General features: G+C 43.5%; 1 protein-coding gene and 2 long non-coding RNA genes across 4 annotated transcripts; 1 reads left to right on the top strand and 2 right to left on the bottom strand.

Moving 5' to 3' along the window:
- Positions 1-1,337: 1,337 nt before the first annotated feature.
- On the bottom strand, positions 1,338-5,564 carry LOC133898902 (disease resistance protein RGA5-like). Its single transcript, XM_062339712.1, has 3 exons — positions 4,631-5,564; positions 1,780-3,792; positions 1,338-1,648 (listed from the first exon to the last, which is right to left on the bottom strand). The coding sequence occupies exons 1-2, from the start codon at positions 5,434-5,436 to the stop codon at positions 3,177-3,179; spliced, it is 1,422 nt and encodes a 473-aa protein (XP_062195696.1). The 5' UTR covers positions 5,437-5,564; the 3' UTR covers positions 1,338-1,648; positions 1,780-3,176.
- A 1,330-nt stretch (positions 5,565-6,894) lies between these two features.
- On the bottom strand, positions 6,895-19,019 carry LOC133898907 (uncharacterized). 2 transcript variants are annotated; one of them, XR_009906278.1, is made up of 4 exons: positions 18,681-19,019; positions 18,512-18,596; positions 8,465-9,089; positions 6,895-7,210 (listed from the first exon to the last, which is right to left on the bottom strand). It is a non-coding gene; the product is annotated as an uncharacterized LOC133898907 (long non-coding RNA). The 2 variants fall into 2 exon arrangements; XR_009906277.1 differs by having other exon boundaries at positions 18,512-19,019.
- On the top strand, positions 9,961-11,315 carry LOC133898906 (uncharacterized). The gene is made up of 2 exons (XR_009906276.1): positions 9,961-10,023; positions 10,361-11,315. It is a non-coding gene; the product is annotated as an uncharacterized LOC133898906 (long non-coding RNA).
- Positions 19,020-27,816: the final 8,797 nt, after the last annotated feature.

Here is a 27,816-nt window from a genome sequence, read left to right as displayed (position 1 = left end):
GAACAAGGAAACTTAAGGGCCAAGACACCTCCCTAGGTCTATAAATAGAGGGGTAGAGCTGTAGAGAGAGATTGAGCCAGCCATTTGAGAACCTAGTGATAAGTATATGAGAAGAGGAGATGATAGGCTTAGTCTTTGTAATAGGCTAGGGCTTTTATGGGAAAAATATCTTTGTAATTAGCTGAAAATAAGGCTAACCTCTGTGCGAAATGAATGCTATTTTCTCGCATGAGTTTGTGTAAATCTACTTCTAGTCTCCTTCTTTTGGTTTTCTTACCTTAGGTGCAAATTTTTCGGTTTTCTTGTTGATTTTTGTTTTGCCCTTTGAGCTGCGATTTCTCAATCTTGGGGATATTTTCTTCTTGTTGCTAGAGGCATAAATATTCATATACTCGTGTATTTGAGAAGCTCTAGTTCCGTTTGTGTGTTTTTGAGGAGCGTTAGATCAACATGGAGTAGGCTATCTATTTCTTAAGAAATTTATAAGGCGTCTATTCACCCTCCCTAGTCGTCTATCTCGGTCCTTCAGCATCTAAAGTGGTGGTATGAATGAAATTATTTCCTTATTCTATCTTGATGTGCATCTGATGCCAATATTGCTTTTGATACAGCCTTGTGGGCTCCCTAAATAAGATTCCTCTTTCTATTGCCGGAATGGTTCTCTTCAAAGTCCGTACAAGCATGGAGAATTCTTTGAGCATTCTATTTGGTAGGTTATATATTTACAACAGGGTAAAGGTACTGTTATCACGCTATGTATCATACATCACTAACACTTTCGAACACTTCAACATGTAGGTTTATTAGCAGGAGTATTTTTCGTCAGGGCCAAATTGCGAGATAACTCGCCGTCCTAGTTGTTGGGCTGTTTTTTTTCAGTTTGTAGAAGGCAAGATTTCGGCAATCATCAAAACAGAACGCTCCCTCGAATTACTTCTCTGGGAAATTTGTGCAGATGCAAGGATTCTTTCCCAGCTGACAAGGCAAGAGGCAACATGCTAGTCACTCACTTGGCCTGGGACTCCAGCTCTTTTTTCCATGCTGACCAGGATCACCAGTTGTTGCTCTTGTGGTGGTATACGTCTTCATTCTTGCGTGTACGATACAAAACGTATCCCGGGCAGTTTGGGATAAAAGGCTTGTTGAGTCGATGTATTGTAGTTTTTAAAATCATGGTGCAGCAAAGTTGTTTGTTGTGTTGATTCTTTATGATCCACTGGAGCAATGCCAGTGTTTTGGTCCTCTCGAGAACAAATGCGCAAGCTCCAAATTGTTTCAAAATTTGGAAGCAGTGCAAAACGATTACCTTAAAAACATGAAAAGATTGGTCATCGTAGTGAACAAGAACTCGGGAAAATAAAATAAAATAAAAACAGTATCCAGATAGATCCCAGAGTAGTAAGAAGAGAATCATGTAAAAAAGAAGAAAATTGTGGTGAGCGTGGATCAAACACTCGGATCTTCAGATGTGCCATCTTCCCTATCCGGACAACGGAGTGTCATTCTCCAGGAGCTCGGAAAACATAAATGAAATGAAAGGCTAGGTTGCGCCGACGGTGAAAACATAATCGATGATCTGCAGAGTCTGCACCGCGCCGCACTTGGTTCCCATTCATCCTCTAGAGACTTCTACTCCTCCTCTTCCTCTCTGTAGTGTCAGCGGCACATTTATGAGCGAGTATATATATACATGCACAATGAAACTATTATGACTCAGAGCATCTAGCTTATGCACGTCGAATTCAAAAGAAAAACAACTTATGTTCGTAAGAAAATTACCTTCTCCAAGAGAAGCTCCCAAATGCTGGGCGACTCGGTAGAGCGTCAGCAGCTTCCCGGAAGACCTTCAAGAACGGTTTGGCCTCGGCTTGGCCTCGGTGCGTCGAGACTACATAGATTTCCTTTAGGCTTGAGAGGTGCTCCAGACCGACAGGTGTAGCTTTGTCCCATTCACGCGGATTGATTCGTAACCAGAGGTTCCGAAGGTTGGGCATAGCCCCTGCCTCAAATGTAATGCACGATGCCCCATCACAATCGAAACCAAACCATTTGAGAACCGTGAAGACTGTGGAGCCTATCACAATCCTTTCTGCCGGGACGCCAGGGATCCGCAGGTGGAGAATAGCGAGGACAGGTAGCGTCCCAATGATGCCAACTACATCTTCGCAGGTTATCTCCTTCACCCCAAGACCTAGGGCGCGGAGGCTACGGAGATCGCTGATCCACCTGGGAACTCTAGGGAAGGTCAATGGTGTCAGATAAAGTTTCTCAATGTTGCGGAATGGAGGTGAAAACGAGCTCATAGCATCAGCGCAGAAGGCATTACGAGAAGACCACAATAAAAGACACTTGAGGTTACTGAGCTTCTCCAGGGAAGAGCTCAAAGCAGCCATCCATGTCGCCGTCGGCACACATCCCGATTCTTCTCTTTTACAGTCGAGGTACAGGTCTGCCAGATTGGTTAGCTCACTGATGCCCTTAATATTCTCCGGTGAGCTCTTCGGCAGACTGAAGAACCTCAGAGTGCGCAGCCATTTCATCTTGCCAATCCCGTCCGGCAAGCAGAGTCTCTTATGAGATGTCAGGTCTAGATGGGACAAGCAGGGCAAGTCAACGATGTCTGATGGAATGTTGGAAACTCGGATGTCAATTATTTCTAGCGTCTGCAATTGTCGCAGCCCACTAATCTTAGCAGGTAACATTACGGAGTCCTTGTACCCATTGTACATCCCTTCGATCTTTAAATATTTCACATGTGACAATTGGCTGATAGCAGTAAGGTCCCTTGCCGTTTCTTGCTCAGGAAAAGATAATTGAAGGAAGAGCACCCGGAGAAACTTAAACTCCACTAGAGGAGGTTTCCACTTTGATCCTCTAGAGATGGCAAGGGAACGAACTTTTGATAGGTGGCCAGTAGCGGGCTCAGGCATTGTGGCATCCTCTGCACCACTCAAATCGACAGAGAGTCGGCGCACATTGTCTTGCACTTTTCCCATGGCTTGAAGACCATGCACCACACTAACAAAGTTATATTCTTCACACTTACTTCTGATCAGATCAAGCATCATATCATGTACTCTGCAGCCTACTAGCTCCCTAATACCATAGTGATCCTCATATACAGGTTGAATCATGCTCCTATTGACCAGCTCGTTGAAATAGCTCTCTGCGACATCTCATACATCCCACTCTTTAAAGATACTCACAAAACCTTCTGCCACCCATCGTCTAACTAGCTCAACCCTGCTAATTTTGTGATCCTCTGGGTAATTACCGAGATACAGAAAGCATGCCTTTAGATGATGGGGTAGATATTTGTAGCTGAGGTCTAAGATATTCATCATGTCCTTCAAGGCAGATTCTTTTTCAAACTCATTAGTGGCAAGACATTTTTGTATGTACTCCCATAGCTCCTCCAGTTTCGTGTGTTGTTCCCAATGCTCCTTCAGTATTTTGTGGTTTTGGTGACAAGCTAAAATACTAGCAACAGTAATAATTGCAAGCGGTAGGCCACCGCACTTCTTCAAAATTTCACATGAAACTACTTCGAACTGAGAAGGGCAAGCATCTTCTTCAGATCCAAATATTCTATTAAAGAATAATTTTCTTGAGTCTTGCTCACTTAGGCGCCTCATATTATGAATGCATCCGTGGTTGTCGTAACATGCTCTAGCGACATCCTCATCTCGTGTAGTTATCATTACTCTGCTACGGAGATTATTTTTTGGGAAAACGCACCCGATGGTATTCCATGCTTGTCTATCCCACAAATCATCAACTACGATGAAGTACCTACATACATATTTCACAAAGAGCATATGTTAAACTGCATATATGGAATGAGCACTCTCACTTTACAAAGAACCAACTATACATAAATCTCGAGCAATTGAAAATATGTATACGTTGTACAAATATGTTACATTTGAAACATCCATGAGATATTTGAAGTAAATATTAAATTATGTGTACACAATTATAACCAAGCTTTAGCAAAATAATGAACCTCCTAGATCTATTTCTTTTTATCTGGATTAAATTGAAGTGATAAAACTTTTAGGGATAAAGATTATCATAGGAACCTGGAAACATCTAAGGCGCATAATATCATTTATACTCCTATAAAATGCACGATTTGTGGCAGATTCGATCCATCTCTACTATCCACCCGAGTTGATCAAACGATCACCGTGCAAAGTTGAACCATGTTCCTCCTTCCAAAATTACAATTAATCTCTCATTATTTCCCTTCTATACTTAGACGTCCAATATTTATTTTCTATACATTCAGTCTCTCATTATTTGTCTTCTATACCTAGACGTCTAACATTTGATTCCACGTGTGTGAAACATGTGTGCAATTGCTAGTTTGTTTAGAAAAGTTTAAAAGTGTTCATCAATATTAAAGCAAGGAGAATCTATACCAACCTAAAAGGTAAATCAAATCAAAGGTTTGCCGCACTAATATCTTTGTAAGGTACCTACCTAAAATAAACTAATTTGCTTTATAGAATGCTAAACGTAGGAATGAAGTTTGCCCAAAAATCTAAGAGATTTACGTGTTAAAGTTGAACTAGTTACAAGATATTATTTCCTCTAATTAAATTAAATAAGCAATAATAATGAGTACCTCTTATCCTGTAGATGTCTACTGATGTCGTCGATGAGGTCTTTCTCCCCGCAAGCATGAGAATATGTAGGTAGCCCAAGTTGCTTTAGCACACTGTTGAGTATCCTTATCATGTCTGGATTTTGAGAAATGGACACAAGCGCCTTGCAGTCGAACTTCCCGCTTACTTCGTCATACACCTTCTTGGCAAGCGTGGTCTTGCCCAAACCTCCGAACCCTACTATCGAGACCACCTTCAACTGTTGCTCTTCATCCATTACCCATTTGACAAGCTCTTCCTTTTGGGTGTCAATGCCCACAAGGCTTGCCGACTCCTTGTAGAACGCCGACAAGCGAGGATCAACAATTACAGGGGTAGTAGTTGAGATGCACTGATGAAGCTTGTACCTCTTCCGGCGTTTGCTTGCTTGCATCACTTGATTCTCGATCTCCTGGAACTGATTTGCTAGGCGATGACGATCCATGAAAGTTATCAGGTAGTGATAAGCTTTCTGGAGGATCCCCGTGCCCACCTTGTCGCCGGCTTCACCAAAACGGTGAATGAAGTCGTCGATATAATCTTCGATGTCGTAGGACATCTCTATTACATCTTTCCTCCAAATCTTGTCCTGCTGGTCGAGTTTGTCGGCGTCCTGCTCCATCTTCTCAAGGACGGAATTCATGTAGATGAGCTCACACTTGAGGTTGGACACCTTCTCCTCTAGACCCTTGATTTTCTTGTACTTGTCGCTCATGAGCGCGGCGAGCTTTTCCAAGACGGAGTTCATCACCCCCACGGAAACGCTTACCACGATAGCTGCCGCCATTGCTTAGCTAAACTCCCAACTAGTGCCTTACTCCAGTAGTTTGTTGTGCTTGTGGTTATGATAGCTGTGGTGGTGGCTTCTGAGGGAACGTGTAGGTGATTCCACCAGATGATCCTTATCTATAACTCTGGTGAGAATCCTATCGTTTCACGCGTTGGTAGCTGGTGGTTCTCCTATAATGTGACCGTATTTTCTTTTCTTTCTTTTTTTGTTTTGAAAAAGAAACTCTCCTCATGCTCATAGTGCTGTCACCATCAGCATTAAATTTGGTTGTATTTGGGAACTTGATTGTATTGACTTTCTTAACAGAAAGACGTGCAAATATTTTGCTTGTCATCGAAGAAAAAGATATTTAAAGTCATGGAAGCTGTTGAATATTTAGATATATATATATATATATATATATATATATATATATATATATATATATATATATATATATATATATATATATATGTGTGATACATATATTAGGCAGTTTTAGATATCACGGTACTTGATACGTTCGGAATTAAGGAAGGTATATACCAGGAATGTTCAGATTAGTTACCTAACCCGATATGATCAGTATCCCAAACAGATTTATCTACTTAGACGTCAAGGAAGACAACTTCCTATTTACTACGGCTGGATAGGAGTCGGAACTTTATCTCTATATAAGGCGAAAAGGCTGAGAAACAAGGGAGACACGGAAGCAAGCATCTAGAGCCTAGCAGAGGGAATACTCAACAACTTTAGCCTTAGGATAGACTAGATCCAACCTTTTCTCTGTAATATGTTTAACCCTATTGTTTGTACTCAAGATCATCAATACACGGCAGCAACAACCCACATGACGTAGCGTATTACTCTAATTAGAGGCCCGAACCTGTATACATTATTCTCATCCCGTCTCGTGATTGATCCCCATACATGAAGGTAACCCAGTCAATTTACGGATATATTGTCGGGAAATAATCTTTGACAGTTGGCACGCCGGGTAGGGGCCTTCTTCTAATTTGCAGGATTAATCATGTCTCGGGCTCACGTTTGCGTCGGGATTCTCCGACAACGACTTCTACGATCACTTTGAATTGACAGCGGGCGTCTTCGAGTCTCCTCCTGTTGACTCGGAAATCATCTTTGGAAGTATGGTTTTCCGTTTAGACGATCAAGGTGGACTAATCCACACCGGTACCCTCGAGTCCAGACCATTGGATGCGTATCATGAGGTGGGACATCTCAAGTGGGATCCCACGAAGCCTAATATTCTCCATTGCATGGACACCGACAGCGACGAGGGTGGCAACGGTGATTCTAGCACTAGCCAGAGCAGCCGAACAGATGATTCATGTTCATGGATAGAAGCAACGACCCCCCATCGACTGACCCAATGGTGATAGATTCAAACACCGTGGTTGACAACGGCGCGGAAATTCCCAAAGATCCGGCGATAGCTGTCGCTGCCGATGGTACCTGTGACGCCCCGGGTAATTAGATTACCCGAAACTCCGTGTTTCCACTGTACTTGTCCCATGATCAGTAGCAAGTACACACGGTTACAACAGTGATATCATATCCATACATTTTACAAGGTGAAAATGTTTAATTGGATTAAATTTACAACAATATGACCAACCGGTCTACAATATAGAAGATATGCAGCGGAAAAATACAATGAAATAGATTCAAATATCCAGCGGGTGTGCCTCAAACCCGCCCACAGGCAACCGACTGGGAGTTGAATCCTAGAAAGACCCGATATCATCGCTTCCATGATTTCCTGGCATTATTTCTGAATAAACGACTTCAGGAGGCAAGCTATATATATTGCAATGATACAATAATGCAGGTTGAATTGAAGGATGGCCAACATATCTATTTTTGCATAAATGCATTGACAATTTGGAAAATACACAATATAATAGATTCGCAACGTAATTTAAACAGAGCAAAACGTAAATGATAGTGCAAATAAATAAATAACAACAGCTTCATGTCCACCACAGAACATGAAGATCGATTCTCCATCTAGACATACACAATACTTACGCTAGTGCCTACAAGTGAAACCGACATCCCAAAACAAATAATGTAAACCATGCAGCCTTTCCTAAGGGGCTCTTGACCGCGAGCTCGGCTATTCGAATAGATTTAATACTATGCAGAGTTTGTACACTTTACCTACATGACATGAACTTCCCTTTGGTGGTACCCATCGATACCGTACACTCTGCACGTTGGGTGTACATAGGGCGTCATGACAAAGCCATTACAACAATTAATCCTAACCATTGCTCCTCCCGATTAATATTATTCCCTCCGACTAAGTACCCCAGAGGCGGTCCCACTAGTCCAGAGGGTATTAATCGTTATGTCGGCAAACTTTGATCCCACGCGTATAGCCATGGGAGTCCCTTCGGATACACCCACCTCGTGGATTACCCGCACATACACACCAAACTCCAAGAAGCAAGGGTAGAATTACTCGGGTTAATAAGCTAGGGCCGTCATCCATACCGGCACATGTGGTTGTACTGTTTCCCTTAGTTCCGGGTACAAGGTACCGGTCCTCATACAACACGAGCAGGTCTCCACCTATACACTCTTCTGTGAGACGACGCTCACCTTCCGACACACATTGACATAAACCTGCCCGAATCTGAACAACAACTCAAGTTTCTCAAAACAACAACTTAACTATTTTTAACAAATCTTTTCATATCCCAAGTGATAGTGTGACAACCAAATAGACTACCGTAGACAGCAGGGCCAAGCATATCCATTACGCCTTAGTCCGGTTCTACCCAAGTGACATTATCATGTCAATCCAAAGCCTAGATTAACAATGGTAAGGTTAACAAGTTCAATGGTAAGGTTAACAAGTTCAAGGAGAGTTGACATATTGATTCAATTAGGTCATGACTACCATCCCAAATAGCAGTTTTATAAAACATCTATGCATGCATAATAAATTTTCATAATCAATGCATAAAGTAAATTTAAACACTGAGTCCAAAATGGTCAAAAAGGATTGCTTGCCTCTCACCTTTGTGATATTTCTGATCTCTATCGTTCATCGTTGATCGCACTTATATACACGCCAAATATTTGATCGATAAACACCGAAAGATGCAAATAAATCCATCCAAAAAAATCCACAGCAATGGACATAAAATATTTCGTGAGGCTTGCTGGAGGCAACGCCGGCGGCGGTTCCGGCGACGGCTCGGCCAGCGGAGGGTACCAAGATGTTCAGTGCGCCATGGGGATCCTCGCGAAGTGACACGCACGGCTCGGAGGTGGCCGGAGCAAGCTCGACGGCGGCAATGGCGACGGCAGCAAGCGGCGTGAAGTCATGCGACTGGTTGCGGCGCCGAGGTTCCGAAGTTTAGCTGCAGGCGGCGGCGGTTGCACGCCGGCGACGGTGGAAAAAGACAGCGGCTCGGCCAACTGAGAGCACCCTCAGCTACGCCTCACGATGAGGAACAACCACAGGTAGGTACTGACCGACGGGCTCGGCCGGGGCACAGCCAGCGGCGGGGAAGGTGGCACGACGACGCGTGGTTCTCGGTGAGCATCATGCCGGCGACGGGCCGGTGCCAAGGGGGTGCGCGCTCTACGTCCAGGCGGTCACGGTGGAGCTCTCCATGGTGCAAATTGGCTTGGAGAAGCTGTGGTGTAATACTAATTTTTTTAGAAAAAAAAGAGAGAGATTTGACAAAAAGTTGACTTTTTGATCCGTTGCTCATATGGATGATCGGAGACCGTGGTTGCGTTCATCTCGTCGAGATGAACCCATTTTACTATTCATATGTCCGTTTCGGGCACTTTGTGACCCGTAGCAAGTCCAATAAATTTAGACCGTTCGTTGTTTTAAAAAAAAATAAAATGAAAAAAAAGAGGATAAGTACTGTGACCCGTAGCAAGTCCAATAAATTTAGACCGTTCGTTGTTTTAAAAAAAAAAATGAAAAAAAAGAGGATAAGTACTGGAGATCGATCCATCCAGACACTTCGCTCTCGTTCGCGTTTGCTCTCTCTCTTCTCGTTGCTGAGCATGTCTGTTGCCGCTGCTCCTGCCATCGCCCGCGTGCGCCGCCGTGCGCCGTGCGCTGCTGCTCGCGCCGTCCGCCGGTCGAACTCATCCTCCGGCGTGCCGCGCGCCTCGCTGCGCCACCGGACCAGCTCGCGCCGTGCGCCTGCACTGCTGTCGCCGCTGCCGCGCGCCGTCCTGCGCCTGTGAGCCGCCACGTCGCGCGCTGCCGAACCACCGCCTGCCGGCGCCGCCGCCGTGCTCACTCTCTCTCTCTCCGTGTGTGTGCTAACCGAGAGCTAGAAAAGAATCAAGCATCGGAAAAGAAAGGAAAGGAGAGAGAGAAGAAGAAAGAAGAAAGAAAAGAGCCGGCCGGGAGAGAAGCCAGGAAGAAGAAGGAAGAAAGGGAAAAAAAAAGAGAAGAGAGAAAGAAAGAGAAAAGGAGAAAAAAAAAGAAAAAAGAAAGAAAAAAAAGGGGGAAAGTTGGAAATTTCGGATTTTTCGTCGGATAAAGTTGGAAATTTCGGATTTTTCGTCGGATTCGTCGTCAATTTTTTCGAAGGCGATTTCTCGGTAATTTCTGGATATTTGTGATTTGATTAAATCAAATCAATCAATTCCTGTCGTATTATTTCATGTGATCAATAGTCTGTTTCGTTTCGATAATCATTATTGATTCGAAGATACGATATCCGAGTCGAAGTATTTATTTCGATCATCAGAGCGAAGTCTAATTAGTGAGATTTTAGTTCGACTCTGAATTGAAAATAGTGTATCATTTCATGTGATACAATTGTCTGTTCAGTTTTTCGGAATGTAGGCGTATACGTGACGTTTTCAGACGTAGAATTGACGCTTCATATTTTATGTGTTTTAAATGTGTTTTAGTTCTAATAGTATGCCTGTACAGGTGGTACTATTTCTGGACGTTCTTGATCGAATTTTCTTCATCGTCGGTAAAGGCAAGTGAATGTATTGTATGACTATGCTTTAACCTAATATTGGGTTGCCTACATTCTTTAATTACAGTGCATTCATCTAATCTGAATGACTGATTCTGAGCTGGGTACTATGTTGTTTACTTTTCCAGAAGTTTACTCGATGATTGATTTATGAAGTGCAGTAAGTACGATATGCCATTCTGCAGTTGTTCATTATTATTTTATGCAATGTTTTTTTAAGTCTCAAGCATTTTTCGGGAGTTATGTTGGATATGCTTGAAGCACGTCATACATATACATCTCATGTATTGGAAGTTTGTCGTCGTCTTCTGGCCGCGACCGTACCGGTACAGTACCGTATGTCACCCGAGGAGGGATACGGTGCACACCCTTACGTTACCCGAGGAGGGGTAAGGGTGAGGAGAGCATATCATGTGCATGGTTATGTCTTCTTATGAAATTCAATGAATCATTCGCATCAAATCTGATTTCCTTTAGTTAGCTTGTATATAGATATATATGCGGCTCTGAAGGATTATACCAACCGAATGTTAAAATGTTTAATGTTATCGTTAGACTTGCTTAGTCATAATTATTTCTCCTAGTGTTGGCGGTCTGTTTCATTACTAGTTTCTATTTAGAATTGTTAGCACATTCAACTGTGGCTAAATAGCTTTTTGTTAAAGTACCTTTCACTTGCTGAGATTTTCGAATCTCACCCGTGCTTTCTTTACAGGTATGTTTAGATATTGACGTGCATTTTGGGGATGGATCTTGGTAGCTGCACACACTACCTCATCACCATGTTGATAGCTCAACCGGTGTTATAAATGGTGTTTTTGGTGGTCTGTCGTTTGCTTGGTTCATGTTGTGGCAGACGCTGGTAGCGTCATAACGGTTTCTATATATGCTGGTTATATCTGATTCTGTCTGCCTGAGATCTTTCTTTTGGTCAGTTATACCTCTCTATAGAGGAAATGCTGCCAAAATATCCTATTTTCATATAAATAGGTTGAGTTGTAAAGTAGGGTGTTACAGCTTGGTATCAGAGCCTAGGCTTTAGTTCCTAGGTAATTGAATGATGAACTTGACACACTTGCACAAATAGAATGGGTATGGGATGCATTTCATTGCATACGTCTTGTTTATCTATGTTCGCTATCTCAGATAAGTACTATTGAAGTTACTTGTTTGATTGTCCACATATTCTTTAGTGTTTTATCATTGATATATATTGTTAAGTTGTTGGAGTCAGTTCCGTTGGAATGGTGTTTTTGTCAGGGCGTTAAAATAGTTACCTTGGTCATTAGAACCTGAGAAGCTTCAGAGGATCAATAGCATAACTGTTGTATGGCACTGCAGATGGGTAAGTGGAGGGCCCCCATGATGCCTTTTCTGCATTGCCAGGTGAGGTTGACCAAGAGTTAGGTTTGCGATCCAACTATCCACATACAGAGCGAATGTTTTGGGTACGAGATGGACTGGCCCCCATATCGTTGACCCTAACTATTCGTTCTCGGAATGTCGGAGAAATGGATCGATGTGTGCCTTCCCATAGAAGATAAGGTGATAATGTTTTCAACCTAAACATTAGAATGGTGTAGGAATTTCTTTTCCCATGGAGTCAGGGCGATCTTTTTGTCGATTGTGTGAAGATGTGTTGATAGCGAGATCCTAATAGGGTTCTGGGAGTTTTTTTTTTCTAATCTTTTGCTAGACTTGTACCCTAGTTGTTGATATTATGAGGGTTAGTTAACACCTCGTGTTTAAGTTGAAATGTTTGCATATCTTATGTGTCAGTTTCTTTAATATCTGAGAATAATCTTTTGTGGTTGGAATATCTATGCATGTTTTGAAATGATTATTTGAGGTAGTTATTTTGTTAAGTTAGCCTTTGCGGAATAGTCCACTGGCTATGGGAGTTAGAGTTATTGATTGCGTTGAAACAACCGATTTGCATCGAAGTGATGCTAATGGAGTGACACCTTCCTTAAGGATGCATCAGTTGTTTCAGACCTGTTTTGTGTGGTTTCACAAGTGGAATACCTAAGGTTGGCCCTTGCGGAGCTGAGGTAGAGATTTTGGTTGAATCATGTTATGTTTCTGATATCGCTTAGCTAAACCTGTCGTCTTTGACATGGGAATTCATTTGCTTTGAAGCTTGAAGCCAAGAATATACTTGGATTGTAGGAGCATTGGCGTTGTCAGGGGTTTGTTGAATAGTCTATGACCTATAACGTTATGATAGGATGCTAAGTTGGCTTGTCACCATGGGAGCATTATCAATTGAACCTAGTGAATTTTGCTCGTTGAAGTGAATGTTGAAATTTAAGGTCGCCTGAATTTTTCCTGACCTAATAACCGAAGGTGTTGTTAGGGCTTGTCGTGGTGTTTTATTGGATTTTTAATGTGATCCATCCTAGAACTTTGTTTCCTATTGGTTCTTGTGGAGTGAATGAAGTTAAAGAAGTAATGGACTAATTTCTGACGTGAGAGTTTTGGATTTCTGTTGGTGACCCAGTTTTCTCTAAGGATGGAGATTTGACTGAGAGATGCCTGAGTGGGTTTACATACTAGAAGTTTGTCTCTATTGGGAGTAAGTCTATCCAAACCCTGGTTCAAGGAAAGAATGTGGTAAAAGTGGAGTTTATTCCGGAATTTAAGTGCTGAGATTAGAGTTATGTTTGGGAGCTAAGGGTTGCTCCTCTGTTTAAAGGAGTGTTGTGAAAGAGGATGAACTATTGGGGTGTATCTCCGTAGTTTTGTTGCTGTTCAGGAGAGGGTATGCCTTCTAAGGACCTGGAGAGAAGCATTGTATGCTAACGCTCAACCCGTTGACGGTAAATTGGTGTTGCAAATGGCGCTTGCTAAACTAAATTCGCAAAATAACTAAATTGGAGTTGGATTAACAGGGTTGAGATTGCAGAAGTCATATTTTCAACCCTCTCCATGAGTATTCCGCAGTGATCATTTTGTTGGTTGGAATAACCGATGTCTTTCCAACTTTTGAGGAGGATGTGTTTTTGCATGCAATTTTACTTTGAAGAAGTTGTGGTGTAGTTATTGATAATATGACTGGCCTGGGAATGTGAGCAAGATGTGAAGTTCTTTAGTATGCCAGTTGGGCATGTTTCTGAACGTACCGGTCAACACAATTTATCTATTGGTTCAACTGCCTTTGGATGGAAGTGTTCTGGTATTCAAGTTGGAAAGTGCAAGTCTAAACTTGTACCATGAAGGACAAGTCGTTAGATGTTTAGAAGGATTGAATTAGGCAAGTGGTTGTAATCTCCTGATCACCCCATCTAGACTTGGTGATATATCGGGATGAGAATGACCAACTGGAGGTTTATATCTTAATGTTGTGACTATCTCTTGTGTAGATCTACCCACACTCGTTTTTTTTTTGGAGTTAGTGATGTTGGTAGAAGAGGTGAAGTGTTGATGTTTCTTTAATCCTGAACCATATAGGTTTTAAATTGATCCTTCCTGTGAAGGAGTTGAAGTTGAAGCGAAGAAGGTTTATATTCTTATTGGGGGGTTTCGACCCAAGTTTGTGGAGATAGCCAAACAATATTTTTGGTGTGATTGCATCCACCAAAAAGGATGTTTCTGGGCAACTAATGCCTTGGTTTTAGAACTAGTCATAGAGAGTGTCTTATAATTGGCTGGTATAGTATTAGCAGAAATGTTGTGTGTTCTTGGATTCGTTTTCCCTTCTAAGAGTGAGAAGGCAACGAAATGGTAAAGACCGTCCAATGTAACCAAGATTCGGAGTTTTCTTGGATTCGTTGGCCATTACCGACATTTTATACAAGATTCTTCTTTTATTGCAAAGCCTATGGTTAGACTTACTAAGAAGTGTGTTCCATTTGTATGGACTGATGAATGTGAGACCAATTTCCAAACTTTGAAGAATAAGTTGGTGAATGCTCCTATTTTGGCTTTGCCCGAGAGTGGTAAGCGTTTCACAGTTTACACCGATGCTTCTCGGATCGGATTTGGCGGTGTGCTTATGCAAGAAGGTCGGGTAATTGCATATGCTTCCAGACAATTGAAACCTCATGAACAGAATTATCCCACTCACGACTTAGAATTGGCTGCAGTGGTTTTGCCTTGAAGAGTTGGAGGCATTACCTGTATGGTGAGTCATGTGATATTTTCACTAATCATAAAAGTCTCAAATACATTTTCACTCAGAGAGATCTGAATTTGAGACAACGAAGATGGTTAGAATTAATCAAAGACTATGATTTGACAATTCAGTATCATCCCGGAAAGGCAAATGTGGTAGCTGACTCCCTTAGCATAACAGGTGTTCCTAAAATAGTAATGTCTATATTGTTGGATTTGAGCCGGATGAAGATTTCTTTTTGTTTTACTAGTACGATACAGAAGGAGACTCAAATGTTTATTTAGTTTGCTATACCTGAGTGTATTCATGAAGCTCAACAATAAGATCGTCTTCCTTTAGAAGTTCGAAAGAGGACTTCGATGAAAACAAAAATCAAAAGAATTTACCATTGATGAGAATGTCGCAATACGCTTCAGAGGACGTCTTTGTGTACCTCAAAAGGCAGATGTGAAAATAAATATCTTGAAAGAGGCCCACAGGACTCCTTATACAATTCATTCGGTGGAACCAAAATGTATCAAGACCTAAAACTAAATTTTTGGTGGAAAAGGATGAAAGTGGATATTGCTAAGTACGTTGAAGCTTGTGGTGTCTGCCAACAAGTAAAGGCTGAGCATAAAAGACATGCAGGATTAATGCAATCCTTAGAAATTCCAGAATGGAAATGGGAACATATCACTATGGACTTTGTTGTTGGGTTGCCTCGTTCACCTCGAGGCAAAGATGCTATTTGAGTTGTCGTGGATAGGCTTACAAAATCCGCACATTTCCTTCCAATGAAGACAACCAGTTCGGCACATGATTTGATTCCCTTGTATATCAGGGAAATAGTGAGGTTGCATGATGTGCCAAAACCGATCATTTCAGATCGGGATTCTAAATTTGTATCCCAATTTTAGTAGAGTTTGCTTATAATAATAGCTATCAAGTTAGTATTCGGATGGTTCCCTTTGAGGCATTGTATGGTCGAAGGTGTGTTTCCCCTTTATGTTGGGATTCCGTTGGAAAGAGATCACTACTTGGTCCAAATTTGGTCCAGCAAACCTTAGAGAAGGTGTACCAAATACATCAGAACTTGTTGACTGCTCAGAGTCGATAGAAGAGCTATGCAGATATTCGGAGACGAGACTTAGATTTTTCAGTTGGTAACTATGTTCTTCTCACAGTGTCGTTAACTAAAGGTGTTGTACGTTTTGGTATCTCTGGGAAGCTTAATCCGAGGTACATTAGTCCATTTCTAATCACAGACCGAGTAGGCAGTTTGGCATACCGTCTTGATTTACCAGACTCAATGAGTGGAGTACATAATGTCTTCCATGTTCTATGTTAAGAAAATATCTGAGAGACCCTGAGCATAAAATTGATGTTGAATCAATTACGATAGAGAAAGATCTGACCGTAAAGTGCCACCCAGTACGTATTCTGGATTCCTCCGAGCGAGTCATGAGAAGGAGAACTATCAAGTTTGTGAGAGTCCGTTGGACAAATAAAATAGAACGAGAAACAATTTGGGAACTTGAAGAACAAATGCGCAAGGAGTATCCTGAGCTCTTTGAGGCTGGTGAGTCATAAGTTTTGAAATTTTTACCTCTGTTCCATAGTTGCCATGGAAGCGGCAGAATTCGGGGACGAATTCCTTTAAGGGGGGGAGAATGTAATACTAATTTTTTTAGAAAAAAAAAGAGAGAGATTTGACAAAAAGTTGACTTTTTGATCCGTTGCTCGTATGGATGATCGGAGACCGTGGTTGCGTTCATCTCGTCGAGATGAACCCATTTTGCTATTCATATGTCCGTTTCGGGCACTTTGTGACCCGTAGCAAGTCCAATAAATTTAGACCGTTCGTTGTTTTAAAAAATGAAAAAATGAAAAAAAAAGAGGATAAGTACTGTGACCCGTAGCAAGTCCAATAAATTTAGACCGTTCGTTGTTTAAAAAAAAATGAAAAAAAAGAGGATAAGTACTGGAGATCGATCCATCCAGACACTTCGCTCTCGTTCGTGTTTGCTCTCTCTCTTCTCGTTGCTGAGCATGTCTGTTGCCGCTGCTCCTGCCATCGCCCGCGTGCGCCGCCGTGCGCCGTGCGCTGCTACTCGCGCCGTCCGCCGGTCGAACTCATCCTCCGGCGTGCCGCGCGCCTCGCTGCGCCACCGGACCAGCTCGCGCCGTGCGCCTGCACTGCTGTCGCCGCTGCCGCGCGCCGTCCTGCGCCTGTGAGCCGCCACGTCGCGCGCTGCCGAACCACCGCCTGCCGGCGCCGCCGCCGTGCTCACTCTCTCTCTCTCCGTGTGTGTGCTAACCGAGAGCTAGAAAAGAATCAAGCATCGGAAAAGAAAGGAAAAGAGAGAGAGAAGAAGAAAGAAGAAAGAAAAGAGCCGGCCGGGAGAGAAGCCAGGAAGAAGAAGGAAGAAAGGGAAAAAAAAAGAGAAGAGAGAAAGAAAGAGAAAAGGAGAAAAAAAAAAGAAAAAAGAAAGAAAAAAAAGGGGGAAAGTTGGAAATTTCGGATTTTTCGTCGGATAAAGTTGGAAATTTCGGATTTTTCGTCGGATTCGTCGTCAATTTTTTCGAAGGCGATTTCTCAGTAATTTCTGGATATTTGTGATTTGATTAAATCAAATCAATCAATTCCTGTCGTATTATTTCATGTGATCAATAGTCTGTTTCGTTTCGATAATCATTATTGATTCGAAGATACGATATCCGAGTCGAAGTATTTATTTCGATCATCAGAGCGAAGTCTAATTAGTGAGATTTTAGTTCGACTCTGAATTGAAAATAGTGTATCATTTCATGTGATACAATTGTCTGTTCAGTTTTTCGGAATGTAGGCGTATACGTGACGTTTTCAGACGTAGAATTGACGCTTCATATTTTATGTGTTTTAAATGTGTTTTAGTTCTAATAGTATGCCTGTACAGGTGGTACTATTTCTGGACGTTCTTGATCGAATTTTCTTCATCGTCGGTAAAGGCAAGTGAATGTATTGTATGACTATGCTTTAACCTAATATTGGGTTGCCTACATTCTTTAATTACAGTGCATTCATCTAATCTGAATGACTGATTCTGAGCTGGGTACTATGTTGTTTACTTTTCCAGAAGTTTACTCGATGATTGATTTATGAAATGCAGTAAGTACGATATGCCATTCTGCAGTTGTTCATTATTATTTTATGCAATGTTTTTTTAAGTCTCAAGCATTTTTCGGGAGTTATGTTGGATATGCTTGAAGCACGTCATACATATACATCTCATGTATTGGAAGTTTGTCGTCGTCTTCTGGCCGCGACCGTACCGGTACAGTACCGTATGTCACCCGAGGAGGGGTACGGTGCACACCCTTACGTTACCCGAGGAGGGGTAAGGGTGAGGAGAGCATATCATGTGCATGGTTATGTCTTCTTATGAAATTCAATGAATCATTCGCATCAAATCTGATTTCCTTTAGTTAGCTTGTATATAGATATATATGCGGCTCTGAAGGATTATACCAACCGAATGTTAAAATGTTTAATGTTATCGTTAGACTTGCTTAGTCATAATTATTTCTCCTAGTGTTGGCGGTCTGTTTCATTACTAATTTCTATTTAGAATTGTTAGCACATTCAACTGTGGCTAAATAGCTTTTTGTTAAAGTACCATTCACTTGCTGAGATTTTCGAATCTCACTCGTGCTTTCTTTACAGGTATGTTTAGATATTGACGTGCATTTTGGGGATGGATCTTGGTAGCTGCACACACTACCTCATCACCATGTTGATAGCTCAACCGGTGTTATAAATGGTGTTTTTGGTGGTCTGTCGTTTGCTTGGTTCATGTTGTGGCAGACGCTGGTAGCGTCATAACGGTTTCTATATATGCTGGTTATATCTGATTCTGTCTGCCTGAGATCTTTCTTTTGGTCAGTTATACCTCTCTATATAGGAAATGCTGCTAAAATATCCTATTTTTATATAAATAGGCTGAGTTGTAAAGTAGGGTGTTACATGTGGAGTGGTGGATCGCCGGTGAGGTGCTTCGGTGGCGGCAATGGTGACCGGCGGAGGCAAAAACGGCCATGGCGGCGCGCAGCTACGGATTCGCGGCAAGGATCAGTCAAGGAGGGGCACAAGGCATTGAAGAAGTCATGACCGGGAGGAATTGACGTGGGCTCACCGGAGGAGAAAGAATCATGGCGGCGGTGTGCATTATCCTTCGGCCGGAACTGAAACAGGCCGCGCGAGCGCGCGTGAGCTCGCGGGCAAGGGAGCTAACAGGGGGCTTATGTGACGATGGAGGGGCTCCAGGGGGTGCTCCAGGGGGTGCTCCATGCAGTAGCTCAATGGTAGAGAGGCTGAGCAAGGCAGCGGTGAGCTCGACTTACTGCTCGTTTGGCTGAGGGAACGGTGAGAGAGAGAGTAGGAGCCGGAATGCTGCTGCTGCTCCAGAGGAGCTCAGATGAGCGAGAGTCCGAGCAAGAAGAGAGGGCAGCTCGGTTGTGAAGAAAGATATCTGAGAGAGAGGATAAGGATGAAGGGGACATCGTATGGGAGGCGGTATGGTCGTCGTCCGTGGCTGACGATGAGCACAGGATGCGGCATGGAAGGAGAACGGTGGTACCGAAGCTTCCCGTGCCTGACAGTTGATTCTTTGATTGATCTTAGCTGGGTCAAAAGAGAGGAAATGGGCCAGGAAGAGAGAATATGGCCCTCAAGGTACACATCTATTTTTAGCTAATAAAATTTTGATTTTCAAAAACCTATTTAGATGTGCTCTAGAAATTCTACCAAAATTTACAAAAATACTGCAGACCATAAGGTATATCTGGCTAAATTTTTATACCTTTTGGCTAAGCCAATTTTTCTAAAAATTCAAAACAAAATGCTATGCATATAAAACATGATTTATGATGCACAGAAAAACTCAAGAAAAATAAAAGAAAGAAAATCTCATAAATACATTAACACCAAACAAATCAATCATCACATATTGAACACACCAAACAAATTCTAAAAGAATCAAATTTATACTCTAAAATTTTAAAGAAACTCGATCTCTTGGAAATTAAACTTGTAGTCTCGCATTAACAACAATTAATTATCTCAAAAACTACAGCTTATGATTTCGGGATATTACAGTACCAGGGCCATGTTACCACCCGAAATGTTTGCGGACGGAGCAATGCATGCACCTGACACGACCCTTCATCGGCGGACCGCAGAGGGGCAGATTCCTCCTGGCCTCTCACGACAACTTCCGGTGGGTGTGCCCCCACCCGTGGCAACCCACGGTTTAAGGGACAAGCTCCCTCCGAACAGTCACCATGAAGATTCATTGACTTGGCAGCCACCGATCCTTGGTTGTGACATATTCAGTACTCCAGACGCTAACATCCTCAGATCCTTCCCAGAGTTGGATTCGGTGAATTCGCTGACTCGTATGGTCAATCAAGTCAAAGCCCTACTCGATGCAGCTCAGATCCAAATTGCTTGAGCAAACAATCCCAGCGATTCTATAGTAGATTCTGTTACGATATCATAAAATATGCAAATATTATACCTACTCTATTTTATGAACTTAATAACATTTAACCAATGTATTCGAACGGAATAAATACTCTACTTTCTCTAATTGCATTTTCTAATCTAAATATTAAATACATATATAATCTAGGTACAAAATTACTGTTACACTATAGTAGATTTTGTTACGAGGTCATAATTACTGTTACGAGGTCATAAAATATGCAAATATTATACCTACTCTATTTTATCAACTTAATATCATTTAACCAATGTATTCGAACGGAATAAATACTCTAATTTCTCTAATTACATTTTCTAATCTAAATATTAAGTACATACATAATCTATGTTCAAAATAACTGTTACACTATAGTAGATTCTGTTACGAGATTATAATTACTGTTATGAGATCATAAAATATGCAAATATTATACCTACTCTATTTTATCAACTTAATACCATTTAACCAATGTATTCGAACGGAATAAATACTCTACTTTCTCTAATTATATTTTTTAATCTAAATATTAAGTACATACATAATCTACGTATTTACTATTACGGAAGGTTGTCCTCTCCGCGCTGTTGCTCTACTCCTGCTCGCGCTCGACTGCTGCTGCACTACACCTCCTTGAGCTCGATTGCTACGTCAAATGCTGCTCGTCCTCGCACTCACCTATTGTTGTGCTCACGCATGCAACTCGCTTTGCTCATGGTCGCTCTGCTCGCGCTTTCTCTGCTCTGCTCGAATGAATGCACATCGACCAATTTATAGCAGCCGATCGAGAGTTAAAGGAGCCGGTAGCCAGAATAAAGGAAAAAGCGAAAGCGAAAAAGAAAAAGTAAAGCATGACGTGACGACACACGGTGTACGAAAAAGCGTATTTCGGCACACCATGTGTCGAATACAGATGACAGATTCGTGAATAAATTTTTTTTGTCTATTTCAATAAATACGCTCAGGTATATTGTACAAATTTGTTTTTTTACCGGCAACATGCAACATGCTAGTCACTCACTTGGCCCGGGACTCCGGCTCTTTTTTCCAAGCTGACCTGGATCACCAGTTGTTGCTCTTGTGGTGGTATACCGTATACGTCTCCATTCTTGCGTGTACGATACAAAATGGATGCTACTGTAATCCCAGGCAGTTTGGGATAAAAGGCTTGTTGAGTCGATGTATTGTAGTTTGTAAAATCACGGTGCAGCTAAGTTGTTTGTTGTGTTGATTCTTTATGATCCACTGGAGCAATGCCAGTGTTTTGGCCCTCTCGAGAACAAATGCGCAAGCTCCAAATTGTTTCAGAATTTGGAAGCAGTGAAAAACGATTACCTTAAAAACATGAAAAGATTGGTCATCGTAGTGAACAAGAACTCGGATAAATAAAATAAAATAAAAACAGTATCCAGATATATTCCAGAGTAGTAAGAAGAGAATCATGTAAAAATGAAGAAAATTGTGGTGAGCATGGATCGAACACTCGGATCTTCGGATGTGCCATCTTCGGAGATACATGTTTTCTTGTCTCATGGTGTGTAGGTAAAAGGATGCAACTTGGTGGCCGACGGCGGGATGATCGGGGCTAAGCAGAAGGCTTGGTGCCCGACGATCAAGGAAGCCGGGCGGAGTCGAGGGTCATCCTAGCTGTGCACATGGAGGTCAAGCAAATCTTGGAAGGAAGGATGAAGATGGCGTTGTGACAAAGTCAAACGAAGGGGATGTCGGTGCAAGTGACAAGGTGGCCCGAAGGATCGGGAGTGGGAGAGACTTGCCGGCAGTTAATACCGTAAGACGGAGTACACATATCAACATCGGGATGCTTGCCTGATGACAAAGCAGGCAGCTGTGAGTCACGCTTTGAGAAGCGTGCAAGGCGGATTCGCGGTTTGGCCTGGAAACCGTGGAAGTGTAAAGTGCATGTGGCATCATCACGAATCTAGTGTGGAGGCGAAGCTAAGTCATGAAGGTGCTATAGCTATTCGATGGACGGAGCAAAATATGGACCAAAATACACCCATGGTAGGTAGGAGACCATTATAAGCGAGAGGTATTTTGGGAACAAGGAAACTTAAGAGCCAAGACACCTCCCTAGATCTATAAATAGAGGGGTAGAGCTGTAGAGAGAGATTGAGCCAGCTATTTGAGAACCTAGTGATAAGTATATGAGAAGAGGAGATGATAGGCTTAGTCTTTGTAATAGGCTAGAGCTTTTATGGGAAAAATATCTTTGTAATTAGCTGAAAATAAGGCTAACCTCTGTGCTAAATGAATGCTATTTTCTCGCATGAGTTTGTGTAAATCTACTTCTAGTCTCCTTCTTTTGGTTTTCTTGCCTTAGGTGCAAATTTTTCGGTTTTCTTGTTGATTTTTGTTTTGCCCTTTGAGCTGCGATTTCTCAATCTTGGGGATATTTTCTTCTTGTTGCTAGAGGCATAAATATTCATATACTCATGTATTTGAGAAGCTCTGGTTTCGTTTGTGTGTTTTTGAGGAGCGTTAGATCAACATGGAGTAGGCTATCTATTTCTTAAGAAATTTATAAGGCGTCTATTCACCCTCCCTAGTCGTCTATCTTGGTCCTTCAGCATCTAAAGTGGTGGTATGAATGAAATTATTTCCTTATTCTATCTTGATGTGCATCTGATGCCAATATTGCTTTTGATACAGCCTTATGGGCTGCCTAAATAAGATTCCTCTTTCTATTGCCGGAATGGTTCTCTTCAAAGTCCGTACAAGTATGGAGAATTCTTTGAGCATTCTATTTGGTAGGTTATATATTTACAACAGGGTAAAGGTACTGTTATCACGCTATGTATCATACATCACTAACACTTTCGAACACTTCAACATGGATTGGTTAGCCAAGTATAATGGAGTAATAGGATGTGCCACCAAGACAGTTCAGTTAACACATACCTGCGGCACCAAGGCGTAGTTCAAGGCCACAGCAGAATCTGGAGGAAATGTAAAGCTCAACCAAGCCAAGGCAGTAGAAGAAGTCAGGATAGTTAATGAATTCCCGGACGTCTTCCCCGAGGAACTGCCAGGTATGCCGCCAGATCGAGACATTGAGTTTGTTATTGAATTAGTACCTGCCACTGCCCCCATATATAAAAGGCCTTACCGTATGGATGCTAATCAATTGGCTGAGCTCAAGGAGCAGATCCAAGAGCTATTAGATAAGGGGTTCATTCGTCCTAGTACTTCACCCTGGGGAGCCCCGGTTATCTTTGTGCCAAAGAAAGATGGAACCCAAAGGATGTGCATTGATTATCGTGCACTTAATGAGGTGACCATTAAGAATAAGTACCCCTTGCCTCGAATTGAGGATTTGTTTGATCAGTTAAAAGGAGCAGGTGTCTTCTCCAAGATTGACCTGCGGTCGGGGTACCATCAGCTAAAGATCCGAGCCTCGGATATCCCTAAAACTGCTTTTGTCACCCGCTATGGTCTGTACGAGTTTACAGTGATGTCTTTTGGATTGACCAATGCCCCAGCATACTTCATGTATCTCATGAACAAGGTTTTCATGGATTATCTAGACAAGTTTGTAGTGGTGTTCATCGATGATATCCTGGTCTTCTCGAAGAATGAGGAAGAACACGAGGAGCACTTGAGAATGGTTCTGCAGAAACTCAGGGAGAATCAGTTATATGCCAAGATGAGTAAATGTGAGTTTTGGTTGACAGAGGTGTCCTTCTTGGGGCATATCATCTCGGCAGGAGGAGTAGCCGTGGACCCTAGTAAGGTAACAGAGGTTCTAAATTGGAAGTCACCACAGACTGTCTCGGAAATTCGGAGTTTTCTGGGTTTGGCGGGATACTATCGCCGTTTCATAGAGGGATTTTCCAAGATCGCCAAACCAATGACAGAGTTGTTGGAGAAAGGAAAAGAATTCAAATGGACCACTGCACGAGAGGCCAGCTTCAATGAACTTAAGAAGAGACTAACCACTGCCCCAGTGTTAGTTATGCCTGACACCCAGAAGCCATTCTCGGTGTACTGTGATGCCTCGTGGCAAGGGTTAGGGTGTGTGCTAATGCAAGAGGGCCATGTGATAGCCTATGCCTCAAGGCAATTGAGGAAGCACGAGGAGAACTACCCTACCCATGATTTGGAACTAGCAGCTGTGGTTCATGCACTCAAGATATGGAGACACTACCTGATCGGGCAGAGGTGTGAGATCTTCTCTGATCATAAAAGTTTGAAGTATATCTTCACCCAACCTGATCTTAACCTTAGACAGCGTAGATGGTTGGAACTTATCAAGGATTACAACTTAGGAATCAACTATCACCCAGGAAAGGCAAATGTGGTAGCAGACGCCCTGAGCAGAAAGGCTTATGTTAGGATGATGACCCTACGGGAAAGACAGCCTGGACTGTGTAGCGAGTTTGAAAAACTTAACCTGGGTATTGTGTCCAATACAGAAGCAGTTGTGATGGAGGTGGATTCTACACTAGACCAGGACATAAGAAAAGGTCAGAAGGAAGACGAGAAAATATTGGAGATCAAACAACTCATTAAAAGGGACAAGGCTCCAGGATTTACGGAAGATGAGCAGGGAGTGGTATGGTACAAGGGAAGGATATGTGTTCCGAACATTAGAACTATTCGAGAAACAATTTTAAGAGAAGCCCATGACTCAGCCTATTCTATTCACCCTGGAAGCACTAAGATGTATCAGGACCTCAAGGATCAATATTGGTGGTACGGGATGAAACGTGAAGTAGCGGAGTATGTGGCCCTATGTGATACCTGCCAGCGAGTCAAAGCCGAACATCAGAGGCCTGCCGGATTACTCCAACCATTAAGAGTACCCGAATGGAAGTGGGAGGAGATTGGTATGGATTTTATAGTGGGATTGCCCCGAACCCAATCCGGGTACGATTCTATATGGGTTATAGTGGACCGGCTGACCAAGGTCGCTCACTTTATACCAGTCAAGGAGACATACAAGGGGCAAAAGCTCGCAGAATTGTACATGTCTAGGATCGTGTGTTTGCATGGGGTACCCAAGAGGATAGTATCTGATCGTGGTACCCAGTTCACCTCACGATTTTGGCAACGACTGCATGAGTCTATGGACACCAGATTGGACTTCAGCTCTGCCTACCACCCACAGACCGATGGGCAGACAGAAAGAACCAACCAGATTCTAGAGGATATGCTGAGGGCATGCGCCTTAAAGAATGGGAAGAGTTGGGATAAGAACCTCCCTTATGCAGAATTCTCATATAATAACAGTTACCAAGCCAGCCTGAAGATGGCCCCTTTTGAGGCACTATACGGAAGAAAGTGCAGGACCCCACTATTCTGGAATCAAACTGGAGAGAGCCAAGTGTTTGGCCCAGAAGTCTTAAGGGACGCAGAAAGGCAAGTGCAGGAAATCCGGGACAACTTGCGGACCGCACAATCTAGGCAAAAGAGTTATGCCGACAATCGACGTCGAGAGATGATCTTTGAGGTTGGAGACTTCGTATATCTCAAGGTTTCCCCGATCAGAGGTCTTCGCAGATTCAAAGTCAAGGGTAAGCTAGCACCTCGATACATTGGACCCTTCCAAATATTGGAAAGGAGAGGGGAAGTGGCCTATCAACTGAATCTACCACCTCAGCTCTCTGGTGTGCACAATGTCTTTCATATCTCGCAACTGAAGAAATGCCTGAGAGTCCCGGAAGAGCAGCTGCCCATGGAGGAACTGAATATTCAGGAGGATCTGTCCTATTCAGAATACCCGGTCAAGATTCTCGAAATATCTGAACGGGTTACTCGGAACAAAAGGCTCCGGATGTGTAAAGTACAATGGAAACATCACTCAGAAGCAGAAGCTACATGGGAAAGAGAAGATGATCTTAAAGCAGAGTTTCCCGGCCTTTTTCCCGATCTTTCCGAATCTCGAGGACGAGATTCATCCTAAGGGGGGTAGGTTTGTGACGCCCGTTTTCCTTGCCGCGGCCCAGCCCAGCAGTCGCCCGCTTCCAGCCCAGCCCCCCCCCCCCCCCCCGCGCACGCGTCGCTGCCAGAGGGGCCCGCCCGTCAGCACCTTCGTCCCCGCCGCGCCCGCGCCGTATCCGAACCGAACCCGCAGCTGCCGCGCGCCGAGTCCGATTTCGCCGCGCCGTCCGCCCTACGCGCTACGCCCCGCAACAACCCGCGCCTGCCTCGCCCATATATCCCCAGCAGCGCCGCTTTCTTCCCCTGTGCACGCGCAAGAACCCGAGAAAGCCGAGCGCCATAGCCGCCGCCGTCGCCGAGTCCGATTCCGCCGCGCCCGAACCTCCCCGCCGCGTCCGAGCTCGCCGCCAGCATCGCCGTAGCGGGAGGAGCCCGTTTCGCTGCTCGCCGACGCTTCTCCGCCGCCAGACCGAGCTCTCTCCGCTCGCCGGTAAGCGCCGCCGCCCTTCACCGTCGCTAGCAGCACCCGAAGGTCCCCGCGGTCAGCTAATCCTCTCTCCGGCACTGCATGTCCCCCAGGAAGCTTCCCCGCCCTTCGGATTCGCCTCTCCGCCGTCGCAGCCGGATCTCCGTCGACTTCCGAGCGCCGCCGCCCGCCATTGTCGTCGCCGACCACCGCCAGAAGCTCCCCGGCCATCGACAAGCTCTCGGTGAGATTCCCCGTGCGCTCCCCGTCCGTTTGCGCCTTTCCCCGTAGAGTTTGGTAGCCCGTAGCGTGGTTTAGCGTGTCTCCGGCGATCCTCCGGCGAGATCCGAGGCGGCGCCGCCGTGTTCCTATCGCCGCCGGCCTGTTTTCCTCCCCGAACCGTCTCAGCCGTCGGATCCCCTTTGAACGCTCCTGATTAGATCGCAAGATACCCCTTCGCTAGCCGTCCAGATTGCGCCACGTGTCCTCTTTAATCCAGTCAGCAGTCAAGACACGTCAGCGCGCCACTTGGATGTCCCTGTCCTACGTGGCAGAGCCCAGTCAGCAGTGGATGCCCAGTCAGCAGCCCAGTCAGCCTGTGACGTCAGCATTGCGCATTAATTAGGATTTTCAGTATAAAAAGAATTCCACCTATTCTCGGAAAATAGGGAGATTTGCAAGGAGACCCCTAGGCTTCACTGTTTTTGCATATAGGCCCTTAGATAGTTCTGGATAATTGCAATTAGGCCCCTGGATTTTAGGGTAATTATGTTTAGGTCCCTGAACTTTGCACTTAAGCCCCTAGAACTATCTGTTTTACAATTTAGTCCCTGCAAACTTTCAGAAAAGCCCCTGTAGAGTAGAATTAGTGTAACTTTTCCATACGACCTCCGATTTAGGTGATTTTCGCGCCCCCGAGATCGTAGCTGCGTGTACTTTCCGTTCATAGCCTTTTTAGAGTTAGTTTCTCCTGTTTAGTGTGTTGTGCTTAGCTGTTTTGTTATTTCTTTCTGGTGTGTTCTTCGGGTTAGGAGGAGAGCAGAGTGCCAGCATTCAAGACCAAGTTTTTGAAGATTCTGAGCAGCCAACTTACGAAGGCAAGTGTCCTTGATCACCTTGATTTAACCATAGATCATTATAGTTTACTTTTCCTTAGTTGCATGCTTGTATAATTTTGAATCCCATGAATAGGGTTTACTAGAATTTGTATGGCCATTCCTTGTAGCCTCTTTTGGGGTTTTTGGGTCCTGTAAAGGGTAGTCATGCTAGTGCAGTCATGGATTAGAATCATTATGAACTTTGATTAATAACTATGGAACAAGTACTTGGGAGAATTGATAATCTTGTAGTAACTGGAATTTAGGGATCCCAACTGGATGGCTAGTATGTGGTGGAGCTACACAGCAGGGTTTGTGTATGTTC

The sequence above is a fragment of the Phragmites australis genome, chromosome 18, assembly GCF_958298935.1.
Source record: "Phragmites australis chromosome 18, lpPhrAust1.1, whole genome shotgun sequence".
In the NCBI taxonomy this organism is placed as follows: domain Eukaryota; kingdom Viridiplantae; phylum Streptophyta; class Magnoliopsida; order Poales; family Poaceae; genus Phragmites; species Phragmites australis.
This window is presented reverse-complemented; position numbering and strand designations above follow the sequence as displayed.